Raw genomic sequence first — 23,942 nt, 5'->3', positions numbered from 1 at the left:
CAGGTTACAGTATTGTGTTTCTGCATTATGAAACTCTGAGCTGTAACACCTACTCGTGTTCAGTTGTGTTGGGCACTCATATTCTGTATTAAGTCAAGAACGATAAGACATTCAGTAAAGAGATGAGCAGATAGAAGCCTACGATTTCAAACTTGGTCTCACAGTTGTATCATGAATATATTTTCGCTGTCTTGTTTTTTTCTTTGTGATTTCATCATGCTAGCTGTGTTGTATCTTATATAATAGTGTTTGGCTGGTAAACCATTCAGTCAAATGGGACATTACAGTATAGCAAGTTTTTCTAAAGGTATCTAAATAAAAACCTGTTTGATGCACAGCCACTGTTTTGGTTTGATTTGATTGGCTTGTGGTTGGCAAACGTGTAAAGCGGTCAGCGGGGACAAAATATGAGGAGAGGAAAAGACCAGCTGAGGCATCGTCATCTTGGCCACTGTGGTGGGTGACCCTTGTTTATTTACTGGCACGACTAATCTTTCTGGCATTTGATACTTGGCAGGTGGTAATATCAGACTCATTTATTACAGTATGGGAGGCGGGACATCAGTATGTGACTGACCGCTGGTGGGTGTTGTCCAAATGTTCTGTTGCAGCCAACTGTTTCAATGCCAGCAAGCAGCGGAGAGGAGATGGCCATGGTGAACATTGTTCAACATTCCTCTAGTCATCGGATCACTTTGGGCGTCTGGTTTCTCCTCCTGCTATAAACATGTTTACACAGTCATCTTCCTCAGCTCTGTAACCTTGATGGAGACACGCTCATGTCGCTTTTTTATTTTCATTAGCGCTTTAATCTAATTTTCTCTGCGGTGTGTAATCTCTAATGGGTCGGCTGCATCGTCTTCCTCCATTCATTGATGCGTCAGGGAGTGGCTGCACACACTGTGTCATCCTACACGACATAATGAGTGCTCGAGTGGCGCTCTGCCTCTCTGCCCTGCCCCTGGCTCTGTCTGGCTCTATCTGAAATGGTGCATTCCCTCTTATTGATCCTCTTCCTGGTGGAGTCACATGCAGGCTTATCCGGCTCTTCCCAGCTTGTCTGCCTTCTGAATGGACACACAGAGAGCGCTGTGTGCATGTGCCAGGCTTCGGAGCGCTGTGTAGTCCCAGGCAGCTTGTGGCTGAGTGGCCATTGTGACTCCCTCCCTCCTAACCTCCCTGTTCCCCATTTTTCCCTCTTTTGTTGTTACAAGAATGATTAGAAGTGCATGAAATTCTGGGAGCACAGCATTAGTGTATTATATTCTGGCAAAACCTTAACACCTTCTCCCTGGTAGCACGAAGGCATTGCTTTGCGGGCTTTTTTTTGCGGGCTTTTTTTTGCGGGATTGTGTTGTGACTAGCGCTAACAGGGAAGCCACTGGAGAACTACTGGTATGATTAATCTGGAAGAAAGAGTGTTGTTTTGTGACAGTCTGTGGTGATTCATTGCAAAATATGTTAACATTTCAGTCATTGTTCATGCCACACAGACTCCCTATTCTTGTATGGGTTCCACACAACATTCAAGCCCAAAATAAAAACAATTCTTTGCAATGTGCCCAGAATGCAGCCAAGAGTCTTTCCATCTCACTGATTATGCATGTCTTTTTTAGACATTGTGACAGACTGCTCTCTCTCAGTCCTTGCACAGGTTGTGCTGCTCTACTGGAGCCCTTAGCTGAGCAAAAATTCAACTGGCATTCAGCGGTGTACTTGTTATTTTGCAGCATCACATAGCTGTTTCTCATACATGTATGTCACAAAACATTTTTTTATCCGGCATTGTGGTTGTTTAGTTTTACAGATTTATTTTTAATGGACCACAATGAATCCCTTCCCTGTGATTATCTGGGAGCTTTCTCTCCACTGTATTTTAAGTGTCCCTGCCGGTACAATACCTTCATTTTCTTCTGGGCTTGTTTGCAGCCTTCTAAATACTGACTCATTACAGGAGTACACAGCATGGCATGATGGGCCACAGACGCTCAGCCCTCCATGTCCCTGGGCTTTTGTCGTGTCGTGCACAGCTGAGGCAGATGCTGAGGGGCACTCGCACTAAATTGCCTGTATGAGGGCAAATTCTGTTGGCCACTGAAGTGGAGTACACCGTAGCTCATTGAGACACAGCTTATCTCCAGGAAAGAGAGGAAGAGGAACCATTAGGGACCGGCCATTTTGCCTTACATTTTGGCTTCAGTTTAAGTCATTTTGTTGATTAAAGGATGTTTTGGCAACCCAGCGTTATATCACATAGAATGTACTGTATATGAGAGATTCAACTAAATAAAGAACAGCCCACAATGGCTTGTTTGTTTTTTTATGATTGGTTCTTGTCAGTAGTCCTTAGAAAGGCACTGCCAAGTCTGGGAGAATGGAGCATTCATGTGCATCTGCATTGACTGGAAAAATATCTTCCCTAATCTGAATTCAGTTTCTGAATGTAATTTTGTTTTTCAACAGACTCAAGTGATGCATAATAATGAGTCTAGCTTTTTTGTGAAAATGTATCTATACTGGAGAATAGCACAATGCAGAGACTTGCACAGTTGTTGTTGTTATTGTTCTCTGGATTCTGGAACAATTTCAAGACCAAATAAATATTCTAAATTGCTTGTTTTGTCCGACCAGCACTCTAAAAATCCAAAGATATTCAGTGTATCATCATGTATGACTGTCAGGTCAAAATGTTTTATTTTGTAAGTCGTGTTTGATCTGAAGATAATGTTTCATGATTTTTTTTAATCTAGGCTATTTACATTTAGACCCTTTTAGGTTAAATCCCCTTTTATGGTAATTCACATCAAGCTACATCCCTTTGGCTTATGACCAACTGATATGATATTAAATATGACATGTATGTTCTGTTAAGGATACTTCAATATCACAGCCAAACAAACGGCCACTCTTCAACCCCAGAGAGGAGTCTGAATCATCTCCACTGTGTCGGCGCCTCGGCCTCTTATTCCAGTTGGTGCTGCCCTATTATGCAACCTGTAAATATGACCATTACGTCAGTATTTCAAGTGATATTTTACACCCCTTAGTCTTAACAAAAAAAATCCTCATATCGGCTGACTGTGTTTGCAGTATACAGCTCTGAAAAAAATTAAGAGACCACTGCAAAATGATCTGGTTTTACTATTTATAGGTATGTATTTGAGTAAAATAATTTAATTTTTTTTTATTCTATAAAATACTGACAACATTTCTCTGTGTTCGAATTTGACAGGCACTGTAGTGGAATGGCTGCCATACATGTTGAGATAGAGATAGAGTGTTTATTAATTAATTATACAGATATAGTTAATCATTCATAACTAATAACACATATACAAAACACAAGCCTTATTTAAAGCTCTAGTTGACACAGAAAAAAGATTTAAGATTTCGTTTTTTACAAGGTTAATTTGGACGGAAAATCTCAAAATAGATAATGTTAGGAAACAGGCAGTTTCTCTGCACTAGTGGTTCCTTTTGGGTTGGCACACAACCAATTATTTTAAACCTAATGCACAGAGATTTACTGTGAGCTGCCGGCCATCTGTTGTGCAGTCTTCTCATGTTTTAAAAAGTAAAGCACAAATGAAATGCTCCAAGTGTCTACAGAAAAGGCCTCAAATGAACTGTTGAAATGTGCTCTTTAGACATCACAAGTTTCACTGAATAACATTGTGTTGTTGTATGTAGTGTTGGAGTTGTAGCTTTACTTAAACACAGTATGTGGATAACTGGCACAGATGTCGTAGCATCAGAGCACAAGCAGCCCCTCCACTGAAGGCAGTCATGGGATCAGGGAAGTTGTGCTCTGTGTTTTAACAACCTCTTCAATGTAAATAGTTGCTCCTCGGAGGCTGCACTGCTGCGTCCAATCAGAGAGCCATATGAGAGAGAGAGGGACAGAGGGAGAGAGAGAGAGAGCGGTGATGTCAAAATATGGGAATAGGGGAGCTGGGAAGCACGTTTCCATAGCAACTGGTAGAAGTGAGTATAACTTTGGTTGAGAGGCATGAGCAGCAAGCAAACACTCACTTGTTCCTTAAAAGTAGTCCTGAATACAGACACTTTGGGAGCGCATTGTCCCTTTAAGACTGGGCTCTCAGTGCCGTGATTGTTCAAAATGAAATGCTTCCGAGTTAATTTATAGCAATGTGGGCGGAGATCTATTCATCGTCGATTGAGATTCAAAATGTGTACGGGTTGTGTGAACTAAACCACATGGTGCAAAGTCCATTATTAACCTGCTAGTTATAGTTGGTTTGGGAAAAATGTGTTTCTCAATTTCAGAGTTTTGTGTTTGTGATGATTTATATCAATACATTGATCAGAGTAGGTGAACTACAGGCAGCTTCTGAGCTAGAACATTTGGAAAAATAACATTGTGATATATTGTGAGTCAGTCTCTTTTGCAATACATACATTATATAAACACTATAACTGAGGCAGAGGCTCTTCTGTACTGCAGACAAATGTAAAAATGATTTGCTTTTCCCGGCAGTTCAGCTGCATACAGGCACTTTGACATTGAAATAGTGGCATATTCATGTTCATGAATGAGACCATGAACCATGGGTTTGTGTGTGAGTGTGAGTGTTGGTGTGACACACATTATATCCATGTGGGCTATAAACCTAGGGGAAATTGAAAGCTTTTTCCTACAACTGTAATTCATATTTCTACCTTTTTTAAGGTCAAATCTATCTGATGAATACTTTTTTTTGTAATTTATCACACATTCCAGAAACTCCTGATTTTCAGCATCCTCCTGTTAACCTTGTATAATATAATCTATATAATAGAAATAATTCTTGAGTCATGTATCACATTTACTCAGTTCATTTCCAGCCCTAGTGCCTAGCATACCTTTCATTTGAAGTACATATCAGATTATTTTGTTTATTTTGGATTACAGATGGTTAAGCTAAGGTTTGTGAGTGTCAAATTTAGACATTTGGGTTCGCCGTATGTGCTGTACGCTGGCAGAATAAATAATGAGCATAATCGCGCACGGCAAGTGAAGCGAGTCGCGGCTTGGGTCGAGGCTTACTACACCAGTCTCTAGCACCCGAGGTGTTGTTCTAAGATAACTACGCAGGCTAGAGGAAAGAGGCCAAGCTCTGCATAAATTATCATCCATAGGTTGTCCTTGCTCCTCATATCTTATCAGCCACTTCCAACATAACCGTGGAAAAGTCAGTGTATTCCCGTGGGGAACTGACATTGAAGATACAACCAAAGCTGGAAAGGATGGGTTCTGGCTATTTAAGGATCTCCAACTGCGACCACTCATTACTGTCGCCCAAGGACATCCATGTTCATCACTTTCATTCATGGAATAACCCCCTCCACACCATCACTACACAGACATTAACACACCCACACGCGTGCAGGCACATGTATGCAGTTGTTTGAATTCGCACCATGCCTCATGGCTGTACTAAAGAACTCATAAAGACCCTTAAATAGAAATAGGTTGAACTTGTGTAAGATCCAGTCATTTGTGGTCTTAAACCACATTTTTCTTAAGTCAGTGGAACTAAATATTGTTTCTGCATCATGCTGTTCCATGCATTAAGAAGCATCAGAAAAATAAACTCGTCACTGATAATATGCTACAACTAATAGTATTTCTACTCCATGGTATATATTTAATGAGATTTCAATAATACGACTATGAACACTAAGGTTTGCTTGATGACCTACAGAGACATTAATTATTGACACTGCAAGCTGTCTCCTATAGTCACAATCAGCTTGCATCCAAATATGACATTGCCCACAGCTACAGTAAACGTTACGTCACAAACCAACTGATAATGTCAGTAGAGCCACTGTTCCTGTGTTGCATTTGAATCCGCCTTGTGCATTCCTGTTTAGATGCAGTGAAATTAACGACTTGATTCATTGCTTGTGTTTTCATGGTATTTCTCTGGATATTGTGGTAAAAATGAAGGCACACCATCATTCTCTGCTCATACTGTATGTCATTAAGGACCTCATTTAGACGGATCTGCATTCTTCATCTGCGTGTTGGCAGCCGATGTTCGGGGTTCCAACCATGTTGTGCATCCATAATTGGCAGTGTTTTGAAGTCAGAAACAATTTCATCTAATTATCCTCCCCGGTTTCTTCAGTATGTATTTTTTCTTCAGGCTTAACAATGAAGTTATTGATGTGAAATGGAATCTAAAGGTGGAGCAATACATCCGTTAGAAATGTTTGTTGATGGAAAATTCCTCTTTTGTGTCCATGTTATGGAAATCATTCTTTCCGTCTCTTATTTTATTGTCATTCTGGTTACATTTATTGTAATATTGGCGATTGACGGTGGATGGCTCAGATTAATTTTTATTAACCTTTATTCTCTTTTTAGGCACATTTTTGGATTAAGAGTCTAAAGAGGCCATTTTTTAAATTAAATGTGAAGTTTAACTGCAGGGCGATTGCATGTTTTCCTTGAACTAGGTCACTATTTCTACTTAAATAGTTTTCTCTGAAGGTTTCTCACTCGGTCTAGCATTGAAGGCCTTAACTACTAGGAAAACGTACAAGAGGCTTGGGCATGGTACACTTATTTGTATGAAAGTTTTATAGGCCTACGGTTAGGTTGGCCAATTAGTGGTACAAAGCCCCTTCAGATGCTCCCAGGGCCGTCGTCCTTTCTGTTCCTTTTTAAGTCCTTGTTCCAGTTCCAGGGAATTTAATCGTATTTTCCAACTCTGAAAGTGCAGTCACTTTACAGTAGGTAAAGAGTTTGCACTCCATTGTTGACAGTCTGCAGAAATAATTGCAGCATAGGTGAACACATCTGAGAGTATACTTCACATCTTCTTAACAAATATACATCAATTGATTTTTTTAATAATAATTAAAAAAGGCAAATTGGGAGTAAGCAATGCGTTATGTTAGACCTCGGGATAACAGAGACACAGACACACCCTTCACATTGATCGACAAAATGCTAAATCAGTCAATAATTTGAAGAAACAACAGTCAAAGAATAAAAACACAATAAGTAATGTACCGACGGTTTCATCATTAATGTACTTTTCTTGTATCTGCAGTCCATGCTCCTGTAACTTCTCCTTCAATTCAGCCTTTCTTGGTTTTAAAATGAATTGATCACCGGGGATTCACATGCTAATTTAATTTCTAGGACACTGTGGCTTCTTGTAATTCCCCCCCCCCCCCGCCTGCTTTGAAAGAGTTTTTGTCCTGTTAACTGGACTTGAGCTACAGTAGCTTATTAGCCTCCTAAATATATGAAAAGGGAACTGTTAGTTGGAGAGCAATTACCCTGTCTTGTACATAATTATCTGCAGGAGCCACAGCTCTGACTTCTATCCAAGAGGGTGATTAGTGATTGGAGTACAGAGTAGTTAGCTTTGGAAAAAATCCAAGACTTTAAAGGTGTGTTGTTGTAGTATAAGAAAAAGAAAAACCTAGTGTATAGTAAGAGACAGGGAAGAGGGATTGTGTGATGGATATTCCCTGTGGGACCTTCATTATTTTCAACATCAGCTTGCTTTCAGGATATGAGAATGTTTTGCATTGTTGGTTTTAATATAGAAAATACAATCCTGTGAAGTGTACTGACAGGTTTCGCAACGTGGCTCACTGCTGCCTGACTTCAGGTGATCCAGTTAGATGAACGTTTCATAACGTCTCAATGCTTAAAAGGTTTTTTCCCTGCTTTTTAAGCCAATTATAGGGAATATACTGTAGACTTTGTGAGTGAGGGTGCAACCAGCTAAATCGCAATGCAAAGGCCTTGCAATAAATTCCACCTTCATAAATGTCATGATGTTCTGTTTTGTTCGGAAATGTTTTAGGAAAGGGCTGATTCCACTTTATGGTCATTTTGGAGGCTGCAGTTTGTGGTGCTATTAGAATGTTACTGCGAGGTGTTGTAATTACCAGACCCTGACGAGGTGTGTGTGTGTGTGTGTGTGTGTGTGTGTGTGTGTGTGGTGTGGTGGTGTGTGTGTGTGTGTGTGTGTGTGTGTGTGTGTGTGTGTGTGTGTGTGTGGTGTGTGTGTGTGTGTGTGTGTGTGTGTGTGTGTGTGTGTGTGTGTGTGTGTGTGTGTGTGTGTGTGTTGTGTGTGTGTGTGTGTGTGTGTGTGTGTGTGTGTGTGTGTGTGTGTGTGTGTGTGTGTGTGTGTGTGTGTGTGTGTGTGTGTGTGTGTGTGTGTGTGTGTGTGTGTGTGTGTGTGTGTGTGTGTGTGTGTGTGTGTGTGTGTGTGTGTGTGTGTGTGTGTGTGTGTGCGCGTGCGTCAAAGGTAGCTCTTGCGACTGTAGCAGGGGCTCAAAGAGTACTTTGCCATGTCTTCAGTAGACACATTATGTCACTGCGATTCCAATTGCACAACGATGCAGCCACAAAGGCTAAATTCAAAGATGGGTGTTAGTATCAGCTATGTGTACAATATAAACTGGTAACTGAGTGTTAATTACATACATAGTTGCATTTTGGTAAAAAAAGAAAAGAAAATGGTTGTCGACCATTTTCGGACAATGTGATAATGGGCTTTATTAAAAAAATGTGCTGGACTTGAACAATCATCATCACCATACCGTGCAGGTGCCTGTTTATTTGACTACTTGAATACAACACACATTTATTTCCTTAATCCAATACAAAATCCTTATCTTGAAAATTACCATACTATTGTTTTAGTAAGCAGTTCATTTGAGAAAAAGTATTAATTGACGCCTGGTTTTCATGTTCTTTCACTATATCAAACCCTACTGAAAAAAATGAAACAAATTGACTTATTTAAGAATAATCCAACCGAATAGCTGTCATGCCAATAAAAGAGCTTTTGTTAAATTGACTAAAATGAGGATAATCTGACAGCAGACAGTGCAAACGACAGTCATTTAAAAAGCCTGCAATCAGTGTCGACCGAACACTGCTGCTCTGATTGGATGAGGATCATACCCTTCACAATACCTCTCTGGAAGATGGAGTTAACAATTTGGTGCATTCAGTTTTTGGTATAATGAACAGGTGTCTCAGTATTTTTCACCTCTCATTGATCCCACATTGATAAACAGTGACATCACCAAAACAAGAATAGAGAATCAATAAAGATGCCTAAACGTTTTATAATTTTTAATCTAGACCTTTGTTATGTTCAGGTTTAGCCTTTCAGTATCAATAACTACAATCATGTATCTCTGTCCCCAGAGTCAGAACTAAACATGGTAAAGCAGCGTTCAGTTATTATGCTCCAAATATCTGGAACAAACTCCCAGAAACCTGCAGGTCCACTACAACTCTTACTACTTTTAAATCCAGGCTGAAGACTTATCTTTTTGCCGCTGCTTTTAATTGAACTATTGATATCTTAAACTGCACTGTAACTTTTTCATGTATTTTTTCTTTTAATGTTTCTTTTATTATCTTTTCTTTTTAATGACTGTTTTTAAATGCCTTTGTCTGAATGTCTTTCATTTTTGTAAAGCACCTTGAATTGCCTTGTGTTGAAAGGTGCTATATAAATAAACTTGCCTTGCCTTGCCTAAACAATAAGCGTCGCTATGCAATCAGGTGAGGCCGCAAAGTATAGCGCAGTGTTATGCATTTGTTTACATGCCCACCGGAACCCCGAGGCATTACCAACAGATCAACGCACAATCAACCCATACAGGACATCTCTTTCTCCACATTAAATGTTAGACATTAGAATTGACTATTCTTGTCTGTCACATACTCTTCTTGTCTGTCACATAAGTGGCGCAACTGATGCGGTATTGTGCTAAGGGGAAATTATTTTGACCGGACATTTTGACCGGAGAGATTTAGATTTGCCGGTCTTCAGCATATTTTACCGGTCAACGTCCGGTAATTAGCGGCTATTGGAAACTCTGGGCCACATACAGAAAAATATACGAAGGGCTGGGCCACTCAACAGAGGTATATTGCCTCATACTGTAAGTTCAGTTACAAGTTAGCCAAATTAATCAAATGTAGGTAAATGATGCTTGTGAGTGTTGGCAGCTCATCCCTTAAAACAGAAGCCTCAGAGTGATTATAATAAGGAGAAATAGGAAGGGTGTATTTCAAGTTTGTTATGTAAATAAGTCACTGGGCTTTTTTCTCATCAACTAAGATATGTTAGAACATGTTTCCAACTTTAATTGACTGAATTTATTTGAAAAGTGGTCTTATGAACACATGAATACTACCGTGTAATTTATTTTTACATTTTTATTTAAGAAGTACAATATAAGACAAGCACAAGTTTAATTTCATCGTTTCATTTCCAACCGATGGAAAACCTCATGTCTGGTTCCTGTGCCCAAGAATATGCATCCCAAAACACACAGTGACTATAGACCAGTGGCTCTGACTTCGCACGTCATGAAGTCACTGGAGAGGCTCGTCCTGACACACCTCCGGATAGTCGACGAGACACTATTGGACCCCCTGCAGTTCGCCTATCAGCCCCATATTGGAGTGGAAGACGCTATCATCTTCCTTCTGCACAGAGCCTATACACACCTGGAAGAGGCAGGCAGCACTGTGAGAGTCATGTTTTTTTACTTCTCCAGTGCTTTCAACACTATATGCCCTGCTCAGCGAAAAAGCTTCTGGACATGCAGGTAGATGCTTCACTACCTCACATGTCGCCCACAGTATATCAGGCTACGGGACATAGTTTCGGACACCCTATTGTGCAGTACGGGGGCACCACAGGGGACGGTCCTGTCTCCCTTCCTGTTCACAATATACACCTCTGACTTCAGATCCCTATCACAGTCCTGTCACCTGCAGAAGTTTTCAGACGACTCTACCATCGTGGGCTGCATCAAGAGGGATCAGGAGGCTGAGTACAGGAGTGTGGTGGACAGGTTTGTGGAGTGGTGTGGACTAAACCACCTGCAACTCAACGTCACAAAAACCAAGGAGTTGGTGGTGGATTTTAGGAAACAGAAGACCCTCCCGACCTCAGTCACCATCAATGGAACAGAGGTAGAAATCGTGGATCACTACAAGTACCTGGGCGTCTATATATAGACAATAAGTTGGACTGGACTAATAAAACAGACGCAGTGTACAAGAAAGGTCAGAGTCGTTTGTATTTCCTAAGGAGACTCAGATCTTTCAATGTCTGCAGAACCATGCTGCAGATGTTCTATGACTCGGTGGTAGCAAGCGTCATATTGTACGTGGTAGTGTGCTGGGGCAGCAGGCGCCAATAGACTCAATAAGCTCATCAGGAAAGCTGGTTCGGTCCTGGGAGTAGAGCTTGAACCTTTGCTAGAGGTGTCAGAGAGGAGGATGCTGAGGAAACTGCTCAGCATCATGGACAATCACTCTCACCCCGTGCATGCCACTCTGGAGGCCTATCAGAGCACCTTTAGACTGCAAGCACCGAGGAGCACCAAAGAACGCCACAGGAGGTCTTTTCTTCCTGTGGCCATCAAACTTTATAACTCCTCCTTCTGGAAGGATAATTAAACTATAACACCATGTGAAATATTAGGTTAATGTCATAATCTCATAACATTTGCAGTTTTTATATTTAATATTTAAAATAATTTTATTTAGTACGATGAGAAATGAGCAATTATTATTAGTTGTTTTTGGTATTTGATATTTAGTATTTTACTTGAATGTGCAATATGACTTGTCACCAGTGTTTCCGCCAGGGGTGCGTCTTGGCGTCATTTGACGCCCTTATTCATCTCGGAACGCCCTGAACTCGAGCCGAGGGCGTCCAAAAAAATAAACAATTTGAGAGAAGATCGAGAGTTTTTATCGCTTGAAATGACGAAAAGGAAAAGGACAAGGACATCCCTCTGTTGGAGGGGCAAAGGAGTCTGGTGGGATTCTTTTCGCCACCAGCAAAGCGTGTTCCTGTGACGAAAAAAATAAAAACACTGCCGCATCTTCCAAGGACCATGCCAGGAGGGGTGTCCCTGTCGGCAGGGAGACGTAAAGAGATAGTATAAGGGACGGCGCAATTCAAAATTGTGTGTGTGTGTGCATACGTAAAGAGATAGTATCTATAAGGGACGGCTCAATTCAAAATTCAAGTCACGTGACACGACGTGACACGACATGACACGACGTGACACGACGTGACGTCACACCCCCGGCTCTCGGGGTGGACGCCCTCTCAGCCCTGGTCTGGCGGAAACACTGCTTGTCACCAATGACTTGTCACTGTCACAGGCTGCTACCTATTCTCTACTGGGGCACTGTAATACGTTACTTTAAAACTTTGTATATAGTATATTGAGCTATTGTATATTGCATACTTTTATTAAGATGTATCTGTATTGTAATTTTGGAGCAACCTGGCAAAAAGAATTTCCTTCGGGATTAATAAAGTTCTATCTAATCGAATCGAATCTAATTTGTGGGCCATATTCCATTATACTTTTAGAATTTGCTGAGGGCCGATTCAAAATTGTCCGCGGGCCGCATTTGGCCCCCGGGCCGTAGTTTGGACACCCCTGTTTTAAGCAAAGGTCCCCAAAGTTCAATAGTTTTTCCAGCTTCTCTAATGTGAATTTAATGCCGGTTTACTTTATCTTTTAAAATGTTAAACCATTAGAAAAAAAACAAGCAATTGATATTCCTTAACTTGAGCTCTGCAATAATATTTTCTTTGCCATTTTCTAACTAGCTGTGGCTAATTAAGTTTTATGTGTTTTGGGCTCATTTAGTCACACTTCTTAGTCACACCACAGGAATCCTTGACTGCTGATTCTGCAGGAAACAAGTGAAGCTTTGTTCTAGCTAAGCACAGAGATGTTTCAGGCATTACTTCTGTGTCACAAATCTGTCTTTTCCTTCCGGTCTTTCCTGAAGTGAAGGCTCTGGGAGGCGCGCTGCGTTTATCTTGTTAGACAGACAGCATGATTTCTAAGAGTTTTTTAAGCATCTTAAATGTTTTTTCTCTCATGTACATTGGCAGCACAGCACTGGTTCGTACCCACTGCTGAGTGTTGACTGAATAATTGCAGTGCTGGCTGGATGTTATTCTCTCTAAAGGACAGGAACACTGCAGGCTAAAAAGGAACAGGAAATGTTGGGGGGTTTTTCTGGTAATATTGCTTCTGGTGCTAAAACTAACAAGGTCAATTTTCTTGATGTGCATGCTTTACTTTCCACTGGCTCCAAGTACCTGATGCCTTTTCCCAAATGTAGTTTAAAAGATGTAATCCTGACTTTTGGGCTTCCTGTAGGGAATTAATCACAGCTTGATTCTTCAATTTCCTCTAATCTGCTGATTGTCGGTTTAAAGTTTGACATTTACTACTTGTACCAACTGTTCACTTTAAATGAAATATTTAATACCAAAATATATTCAACAAAATTTGACTCACAGCGGTCTCTAGTTGGTGTAATATAATCAAATAAGAATACAAATCAGCTTGTGACTGTGAGGAGTAAAGTATATAATGAATCTCCAAGTGTTAGGCCAACATAACATACTCTTATCAGTAATTGACTGATCGTGTAGGAAATGAAACTGCTCTTGTAGCACTGATCGCCTGCAGGTAGCTAATTCCTTCCTTGCCTTTCGATGTCACACTGTAATAATGTCTATACTGTATTTCGTACTTCATTTATTGTGTTGCTAATTAAGTGTCTGATTTTGTGTTTTCTCGTTTAAAGTTTCACTGGAAGTGCAGATCGTGCCGACTCATGGAGAGATTAGTCTCGGAGAGTCCAAGTTCTTCATGTGTGAAGGTAAGTTCACTAAACTCTCACACGGTAAACACACACCTGCATCCAACATGTCACATTTTACATTCATACATCATACATATTGTAAAGATACTGTAGAGCAGGGCTATTCAATTGGCGGCCCGCGGGCCAAATCCGGCCCCGGGGTGATATTTACTGGCCCTTTGAGTATAATGTTAAAAAGTCATCAATTTTTTTTTTTTTAAGATCTTTTTTTTTTTTTTTTTTTGTGCCATAGTGCCTTTATTCCAGAGAGGGTGTTACATTGAGAGATAGAGGGGTAGACAATGCCTGAAAACTTCGACGGGCTCGGGTTTCGAACCCACCTACTATACTGTAGTGACAACTCCTGTCATTGATTGCATCTCTGCGTGAATGATTAGATCATTTCACCTAAATGAAATCAAATGAAACATGTAGGCCTACTGAGTTCTGAACTTGCCATTTAGATCTATAAAGGCCTTGGGGCTATGTTGTTTGATTGAATTAAACACAATATATGCACTCCACTATGCTGTTGTAGTATTTACTGTATCTGAAGCTCTTAAATATGATTGCTCATATTTTAAGCCATCTTTTTCCCGGCCCCTTGCTTTGGATCATTTTCATCAACCGGCCCCCATTCCAAACTAATTGAATAGCCCTGATGTAGAGCTTACAGTGAGAGAAGAAAGAAGAGGAAAGCATGCAAAATGCCAAAAGACAAATGTGTTTTTCTTTTGTTTATAATCTTATTTAATAAAAATGTTTCTTCATATTTCAAATTCATTTTTCTTAAACAAAAACAGTTGTCCTACTTTGTATATTTGCAACATAGATAACTGTTACGTAGACAAAATACAAATAATTAAACATGAAGTACTAGTACAAGTACTTAACATTTCCAAGCACTAGTATTATTATTGTATAAACACATTACAAAGCCATATTAAAAAAATCATTTGTACACCCTGATTATTAAGGATACTAGGATAAGTGGTGTGCGTATTGCAATTACCACAGACAGCACGGTTTATCCACAGATCTGTGACCATATTTTAAACTTTATAGTGTCTGCTCAGTCGCGATTCAGCAGACAGTCTCGCCCTCACATCCCCCAGGACCCGTTAGAGGTGCAGCGTCCGTGCCAGAGCAGGTCTCTAAATTGGAGAAAATAATTCCTCTTTGGGTGCTGAATGGATGATTTATATGTTAATGTGGATTGGATGGCCTCAGAGCCAATCGCCACATCTCTAGCATACATGTTATTAATCTTTATAAATGATCCCCCTTATTTACATGAGACCCCCTACCTTCCCAGAACGTCATTGATACCGTCTACCGAGCTTCAGGGATATTAGTGAGGTGAGGCGGCTGCAAATAGCCCAAAGATGAATATTGAAAGAGCATATCTACCCCAGCAACAGCCTGTTCATCTCGCTGCCGTCTGCCCAGCCGTACAGAAGTTTTCTCTGCTTAACCACCACACTATAGAGCAGCTTTTTTTTCTCAAGCTGTTAGACATCCCAACTCAAAAACAAGTTTTACTTAAGTAGAAAAAGGGAATACCGCTGCACATTCTTGTGTTACAATTACCACAAATTAACCTTGATATCCTGCTAATATCGTGCGTTTCCTTTCGTCCTCACCATCTGGTCAAGGCAAAAAATGGATGTATGGTTTTTTATTTATTTGACTTTTATGTTTATAAAGAGCTAAAAGCACATGTTCAGTCAGTGGGCACTGCTGACCTTCTGATGTTAGATAACAGTTTTATAAATTCTCCTCACTGTGCTCTCAGTCGAAGGCGTCGCCAGGCACATAGAATGGTTCGGACCAAATGGGGACAGGATAGAGCCGAACAGACCAGACGTAACTGTGAGCCGTAACGATGAGTCATCCACTCTCACCCTCTACAAAGCTGGGACTGAACATGCAGGGACATACAAGTGTGTCGCTACCAACGGAGACAAGCAGGCAGAGGCAACTGTCAAAGTGAAAATCTTCCGTAAGTATTTTCCTCACCCCATGCACTCAACAAATTATTGAGTGGCAAGAACACAAAAGAAGAAAAAAAGTCCTGTCTATTGAACTCGTAGTATTTTATTGACTGCTCAAGGGCAGCACATTACTCTTTCTCTTTTCAAGTGAGGGGGGATTTTTCATCAGTTCAATAAACGGTCGGAAGACCATTAGAGGGCTGCTTAATGATCCTGTCTGTTGTGCAGTTCTTGTGAGTAATGGCTTTTATTTTCCATGAATGCCAAGCATCAGCAAATGTCTAGAAGAGATGAAATCCTTTGCCAAACACAACTTTTCCTGTTATTTCATTTTCTTATTTTAGGCTTATTATTACAAGTGGTCAGCCATGTGGATACTGCATATTAAAATCAATATACAGTCTATTGCAAAATAAGATTGCAGTTTCAGTTTGTAATTTACATTTTTCTTGGCTCAGTAAATGTAAATTGAAAAATAGTTTTTTAAGAAGGAAAAGTTATTCTTTTAGATTCAAGCACTTCAAACTGAAACTTGAGAAATCAAACCCTAACACATTTAAAATAATCAATATACTGATATCTTCAGAGCAGATACTGTATACACATGACAACTTCTGCCAGCTCTGGAAGCTTGGCAGCAGTTTGTAGATGCACTTTCTTTTTTTTTCATATAGCTACTGTTTTGGGTCTGATTTTGTTTACATTACAACGTGTCGCTCACGTGAACTGCACACTGGCTGAGAACGTTTTGATATGATGAGCTTTGATGAGATGCTGTAGCTTATAGGCGGGAGGCTTATTGTTATTCTGTATCTTTTCCTGTCAGTCTAGTTTGTAAGGAAACATTATCACATGTTTCTATGCCATGCCAAGCTCTTCATTAACCAGTTAGTGGGTTTTTGAAATTATTGTTAATAAGAAATGCTGTAGCTATGGTAACACATGAACTGTCTGACAGGAACTTGATAAAGAAAGTCCTCTTCACCGTTTTACAAAAATAAAGTTTGGTTGTAAAATAATGTTATATGCTGAGAAGAGAATTGATAGGTCAAATTGCCAAGTACTTCTCCAGTCATTTTTGTTTTCAGGAAAATGACTGGCTATTTATTTATTTATTTATCATATAAGATTTCCTATCGCCAGTTGAAAAGACGTTCAAAGCTAATATCTGTATAATTGAATACAAAAGTGTTCTTCACAACAGTCATCCTTAAAAGGAGATAAAATAAATACGAGTAAAACGTGTTTTTCCTCTCATATTCCAGAAAAGATCACCTTCACAAACGCACCGTCACCCCAAGAGTTTAACGAAGGAGACCAGGCCAACCTTATCTGTGACGTCGTCAGCTCGCCCCTCCCCACTGTCTTCTGGAAGTATAAAGGAGCAAAGATACACATGGAAAAAGATGGTAAGAGCTCCCTGAACAGCAAGGGGATCATTTTTCTATTTAACAAGATTTGGTGTTCAGCTGCTGTGGTTCCAGTCTTTAAGGTCTGACAAACATTATTTAATGAATGTTCTAAATATGTTTGGATATTTAGATTACATGGTCTAATTTGCTAAATGGTTTGCATATGATCTCTTTAAAATCTTTTTTTTCTAATTTGAAGAATCAAAGTTATATCATTTTGATGTATTATCACACCCATATTTATTTATGTATTTGTTTATTCCACACATGGCAGTTATTTTAAAACAAAAACATGTACACTTATACTGTTTTTTTATTTTGTATAGCTCATGGTGGAAAGGAGCAGGGAGAAGAAAATCTAATTTGACCTGCCCCTTCTTAGAAAAAAATGAAATAACCATTAAAAAGTCAAATAAAGGCAATATTCTTTCAGTCACAGTTACTTACAAATACTGAAACATAAAACCAGAACACAATCAAAAGTCATCTTCATACTGTCTTATTACGCTTTCTTTAAACATTTTCTTAAACATAAACATTTTCTTAAAGCCCTTTAAATCATTCGGCAAATAATTCCACTTCTTTACACCAACTACAGAGACACACATATCAACTGTAATTTGTTCAAAACATGTGCAAAATGTACCTTTTAAAGTAATTTAATGGAGGGTAATGACAATTATCATGAAGCATATTTTAAAATAAAAGTCTGACCTCAAAATGGGACTCATTTATTGTAATTGGTATGTATGCTATGAAAAAAAGAAGGCTAGTCAAAATACAAGCTCGTGACACAGCAAGCTATTACAGTAATGCAGATTTGCCGACATTAGAGACTTGAAATTGTCCGTGCCCTGCATCTGTTGCCCTTCTCCTCCAGGGTTGATCCTGCGCTCTGAAAGGAAAATTAATTTGGTTTGGAATTTGAAAATCCAGCGCATACTCTGTTATTCACCTGTGACACAGAGCAATATCATAATGTGTTAGGTATTGTTGGTTCTGCTCACTGGAAAATAATAACGCGAGCTCATGTGTGGGTTGTAACAGTATTTTGAATTACTACATGATTACATTTGTTGGGTTCACTTTTCATCTCCAAGTTAGAGAGCTCTTGTGGGTCATATTCCTGCTTTTCTGGAGCTGGTGAAAAGAGTTTGGGGGCTTGCTTACATATGAGTTTGAAGGAGTGGAAATGACATATAATCTGTTTCGAAATAGAGCAGTTTTCTATGTAAAAGTATCCCCCAGACAGACAGAAGTATTGCATATTTCGAGACTAATGTAGCTAGATGAAAATGCAAAAATTCAACATTAATCTGTAATAATAAAGCAGAGATATTAGTGAATAAATCATACATCAGTGTTAAGATGTTGTCAGCCAGATATATCAAAGTGAATTTAAACTAATTCCGATGACAATTTTCTTTATATATGGAGTTTCATTACTTCAAAGTGTTGGCAGCGACACAGCAGCTCTTTATCATCAAATCGTTCCTCTTTTAAACATGCCAAATATAATGACACATCTAACAATGCCTTTATGTTCTGCTTTCTTTCAGTTCGCTTTAAGGTACTGAGCAACAATCACCTCCACATCCGCGGCATAAAGAAGACTGATGAGGGCTTATACACCTGCGAGGGTCGCCTCATGGCCCGCGGCGAGATTGATCTGCGGATCATCAAGGTCGTAGTGAACGGTAAGCGCCCCCTCGCCACTTTTTCCTCCTTTCTGTTTGTTCCAGTGTGCATATTTTTGTGTGACAGGTGTCCAATGACGCTTAAACAAGCTGTATGTCCTTAGAGGCCCAGCATCAATGTGGAAACAGTTGCCCTGAGCAACCGTTCATCAAAGATGTTCCATGCTAATGAAGTCTGTTTTCCAGCAACTTCTGAGCCGAGCGAATGACGCCTAAAATAAGTGCTCTGAATTTGTCACAGCTTCTGTCTCCAACCCCCTTCTTTTTTATCTATGTCGCTACCTGCTTCTGTATCTGCCAATATATTTTTCATTCTGTGTTTTTCATTATTTATCCATCTCTGTGTGTCTCAGTGCTCCCGACCATCAGGGTATGGCAGTCAGAGGTGAATGCTACAGCAGATGTCGGGCAGCCCGCCATGCTGACTTGTGCTGTTGATGGCTATCCTGAACCCATGGTGACATGGACAAGGTAAAACTCTGCTGCTAACTGGAGAGACAAATGCACTGCAGCAGACTGTCAGAGGCTGGGACATGACCCTCATAATGTAAACAACAATGTTGGCAGCAGGAAAAGTTTGGTTTCGCTCATCATCAGTCATTCTTAACCTTAATTACTCTGCATCATTTATATCAGTATGAAACATTGGGAACTCTATTATATATTATAAAAGGATGTGAAGAAAATGATATTACAGAACCGAAAATATATATTACACACTGTACATTTATATTTAATTACACACTGTACATTTTACATTTATATTTAATTACACACTGTACATTTTACATTTACATTTAATTACACACTGTACATTTTACATTTACATGTAATTACACACTGTACATTTTACATTTACATTTAATTACACACTGTACATTTTACATTTATATTTAATTTAATATTCCATTCCCTACAATCTTGATGTAAATAATATCCTGCATTATATTGTGTCTAAAGCCTTCAATAGTGTTTAATTGTCAGAGTTTATAGATGTTTTATCTTCACTGTAGATTTTCAACTTTTTAATGCTGTTTTAATTCTATTTTAAAACGTTTAAATTCTAGTATCTTTTATTTCTACTCTTTAATTTCTACTTTTGTGCAAAGCCTTGTTTTGTTTTGTGTTTTTTATGCTGCTGCAACGCAAAAAGGTCTCAATTTGGGATCAATAAAGTGCCTCTTATCTTATGATCTTATCTTATATACTTTAGGCTACACACTGTCAGCTAAATGTCCACACAGTAACACACCCTCTTCAGTGGAAACTCTAGGATATTAGGGATATGGTACTAACTGGTTTATTCATTGCAATGGGATACTTAATCAAAGAGTATAAAAGGTGCACGTAAACAGTGAAACCTGAAGACTGGAATGTCATCAATAGCCACTATTCTGTGTGTCTGAATGCAGCCATTGATAGCTTCCTGCTTTGTTAAACTGTTCCTGTTTCTCTCGTTTCATAGACAGCTGTTAGGCGTGTACAGACGACTTAGACTGGGGGGAGGCAAAAAGTGCGAACAGCCAAGGAGATACTGTTGGCTTTTTTTTTGTATTTTGTCACCCTGGAAATCATGTTTTATACTTATGCAGCTAGAGCACCTGCTACTTGTTAAAAGAGCTGTTTTTAAAGCCAGAACGAGAGATCGCAGACAGTTTGAGGCCAGGGAACATTATCTCCTTTACATTGTATCCAACAGGGACAAACAGTTCACACTACACTGTGACAAAATGAAAAAACACACTTTTCTGTTTGAATGTTCTCTTAACACCAAATGTCAAAAGAAAAACATTGATTTCAGCGGTTCTTTTTTTCTTCGCTGCACTTCTACTTACCCACTTTATCTATCTAATGTCATTTGACGGTATAAATACTATATATATGTATAGAAACTACATATTTGTGTTCAAAAGATGTAAGGGTCATGATTAGGAAAACAGCTGTCTTGTTAAAGAAACATCTTGTTAAATGGTGCACGTTTAGAAAGGATGTGTGTTGTTGTGTGGATAGATAAACCCTTATGTTTTTCACAGGAACAATGTGGACCTGGAGGCAGGAGAGAAGTACAGCTTTAATGAGGACGGCTCAGAAATGACATTAATGGAAGTAACTAAGCTGGATGAAGGAGAGTACACCTGCATCGCTAGGAATAAGGCTGGGGATAGCGACCAGGAACTCAGTCTGAGAGTGTTTGGTAAGACGCTACATATACACCCATACATGAACTAAAGTGACAATATCAAATGTTCCAAGTGTGTGGGAATAAGTACAAGAGTATGTAGGTGGGGGAAGAACAATAGTATGGTTATGTGTCTCTTTTCAAAGGGATACAACATGAGGTGTTGTTTCAGTGTGGGTTGTGGTTGTTTCATGTATAGAGGATGCTTAAGGATCCTGAGAACTGGCCAAGTGGGATAAGATCATCTGAAATCTATGAAGTATTTTTCTTTCTTCTTCCCTTTTGCCCACGAGGTTGTTATTGTTGTTTTTATTGTGTCAGGTAACAACCATAGTTTAAATCACAACAGCACAATATCAGTGCATGTAGCCAATTCAATGTACTATGAGTTATCTGGTTCAGTTTCCCACACAACGGAGGTGTTTTTTTTTAGAGCTAAACGATAATCATACAATTACTCAAGACAGCCTTCAAAGCACAGTGTTTACCTCTTTAGCACTATTTAGCTCATTAACTCGAAGATTTTCTCGCACTCACAAAGCTCTGGTCTACTTACATCAAAGTAGGAAAATATGTAATCATGCTTTTCCTAGTACCCTGCCACATCTGAATATGAAAGCTGTGTTAATTTGTGTGTCTCCCCTACTGTATGCTGATTGGAGTTCTGAAATGTTTAGTACCTGTCAAGTCTGATCAGATATATCTTCATATAAAACACAGATGCATGGAGCACAATTGGCCTTTAAAGCCCCTTAAATGTGGTCTGAAATACGACATATTCCTCATTTCTTAATAAATAAGCAACAATAAAGGGTAATGTTAGAGCATTCCTCAGCCTAACTCACACTCATTTTAAAGTGACTGGTCACTGACTATAATCCTGTCCGGAGTGTGTGCGTGGGTCATTTTCACCCCAACCTGATTTATATTTACAGCCACAATAAACTATTTCTAGTACTATTATTTCCTCATGTTATTCAAATCCTCTTCAGAGTGACCGCCTTGTGTTTTAGGGTTTTTGGTGCATTTAGAGTAACTTCTTTCAATACTTAATATTCTTTTTACCCAGCTATGTGTGAAATGTGACTTCTGTGTGATAATGGAGATAGATGGAAGCATGCCAACACTCCGTTGTTTTTTTAACTCAAATGTGCCTCATGCAGTATCTTTGCCTCCTGTCTCTCCCCTTGAACTCCCCCGCCCGTGTCCCCCGGTCAGGCTTTGGCTTTCTCTTTTGGCTTTGTGCTGCTGAAGGTCCATCACAGACAGTCCTGTATTATGCCATCTAAAGATAAATTACACTGAATATTTAATTACTCTCTAAGTGTTATTTATCAAGAGTTTTAACACTCAAAACCCATCTTCATCTTCATCTGGTCTAGGTGGGTGTGTTTTGATCACATTGATTGAGAGAGCAGGCAACTCATGCAAACAACCTCCCAACTGCCATTTGCTTTACATAAAACATTTTCAATTCTGATCAAGTTTGGGCCTCAAAGAGCTCTGAACTCATCTTAGTTTTGGAGAAAAGTGTGTTTTAAATAGCATCGCTTTTTCTTTTTCTTTTATAAATATCACTTGAGATGAAGGCATTCAAAGCAAGGTTACAATTGTGGTGAATGTTGTAAGTTATACAGTATTTACTCTATTGAATGGGCTAACATTTTAAAGTACAAGTGCATTGCTCAATCCATGCATTCTACCTTTCTGAGGTGGATAGAATAAAGTGATGCTCACAGAGTGATGCTCACCCTCTCGCTTCAGGAGGAGCACTTGAATTTGCTTCGCTCTGCACATGCCACATTTTTGGCAACATGCTGTGCTTTCAGGTTAGCTCAGGTGTGCTATAACGTGACAGTTCTTTCAAAAGGAAACAAAAAATGAAGACCGGCTCCTTTTGAGATAGGCTCAAGAAATTGTTACATGATTTAAGTTTGGATCCAAACACTGTAATCGCAGCTTTGCCACTGTTGAGACTTGAAAAGAAAATACAGTCTTTTCAAGCTTCTGATCCTCCTCCTTCCTTTCAACTCATCACGCATCCTCAGAGTTTCTCTTTTACCTTTTTGTACTTGCTTCCAAACCACCTGGCTTGTCTTTTTATGATAGTGTCATTGTGACTACTTTTTGTCTGTGTTCACAGTAAAACCTAAGATCACGTACATCGTGAACCAGAGCACTTCTGAGATGGAGGAGCAGGTAACTCTGACCTGCGAGGCGTTGGGAGACCCCACTCCCACCATCAGCTGGAGTTTCGGTGAGCGCGTCTTCACTGAAGGAGAGCAGGTAATATCATAAAAGCTGTATTGATGTCCATATCTCAATATCTTAATCTTAAGTAATCAGTTCTGCTCCTTTAGGGCCGATGTCCTGCAAGCTCTTTTCCTCCTGGAGTGAATGAACAAAACTTGGTGCAAAATACGCTGATATTATCTGTTTCCCAGTTGCATACTTTAAAGAATATCTGAAATTATGATTTTTCAATACTAACATGTACACACTAGGGAAATAAGATACGAGACCACTTGTTAAATGCTAAAAAAATCAAATAAATGCCAGGTGAAAGAGGTGTATTGAGTTTAGAAAATAATGAACTTTCACATAAATGTACAACATTTATTTGACTTGCAATACTTTCATATTGTTAAGTTTGAATATATGCTACAAAAGGAAACGCATGTTCTGCACTGACTTAACTATAGTACCTTTTATAATGCATTGACCTGTGATGTATAATTGGGAAACATTGACTACTAATCACCAGGGAGGAACACGAGCCTGCGGGACATCGGTGTCCCAAGGAGACGAATTGAATACCTTTAACCGAAATTCAAGAGGTATATTGATTGTGCGCAGGTGGGGGACTTCAGCAGTTTCCTCAACAAGATTACGTACTGCTGATTATTTCTCTTGAATTAGCAGCTCCTTCTAGATGGCCCAGAGGATCTCATGTAATTAGCTAGAGTA

General features: G+C 39.4%; 1 protein-coding gene across 1 annotated transcript in view; it reads left to right on the top strand.

Moving 5' to 3' along the window:
* The window catches only part of ncam1b (neural cell adhesion molecule 1b), a 73,468-nt gene that overhangs the window by 19,732 nt on the left and 29,794 nt on the right, over positions 1-23,942 (top strand). Inside the window, 7 exon segments of the mRNA XM_034113332.1 lie at positions 13,637-13,711; positions 15,489-15,695; positions 16,953-17,096; positions 18,659-18,796; positions 19,150-19,267; positions 20,830-20,990; positions 23,119-23,261. Coding sequence (XP_033969223.1) covers positions 13,637-13,711; positions 15,489-15,695; positions 16,953-17,096; positions 18,659-18,796; positions 19,150-19,267; positions 20,830-20,990; positions 23,119-23,261 — 986 coding nt within the window.

The sequence above is a fragment of the Trematomus bernacchii genome, unplaced genomic scaffold (assembly GCF_902827165.1).
Source record: "Trematomus bernacchii unplaced genomic scaffold, fTreBer1.1, whole genome shotgun sequence".
Taxonomy (NCBI): domain Eukaryota; kingdom Metazoa; phylum Chordata; class Actinopteri; order Perciformes; family Nototheniidae; genus Trematomus; species Trematomus bernacchii.
This window is presented reverse-complemented; position numbering and strand designations above follow the sequence as displayed.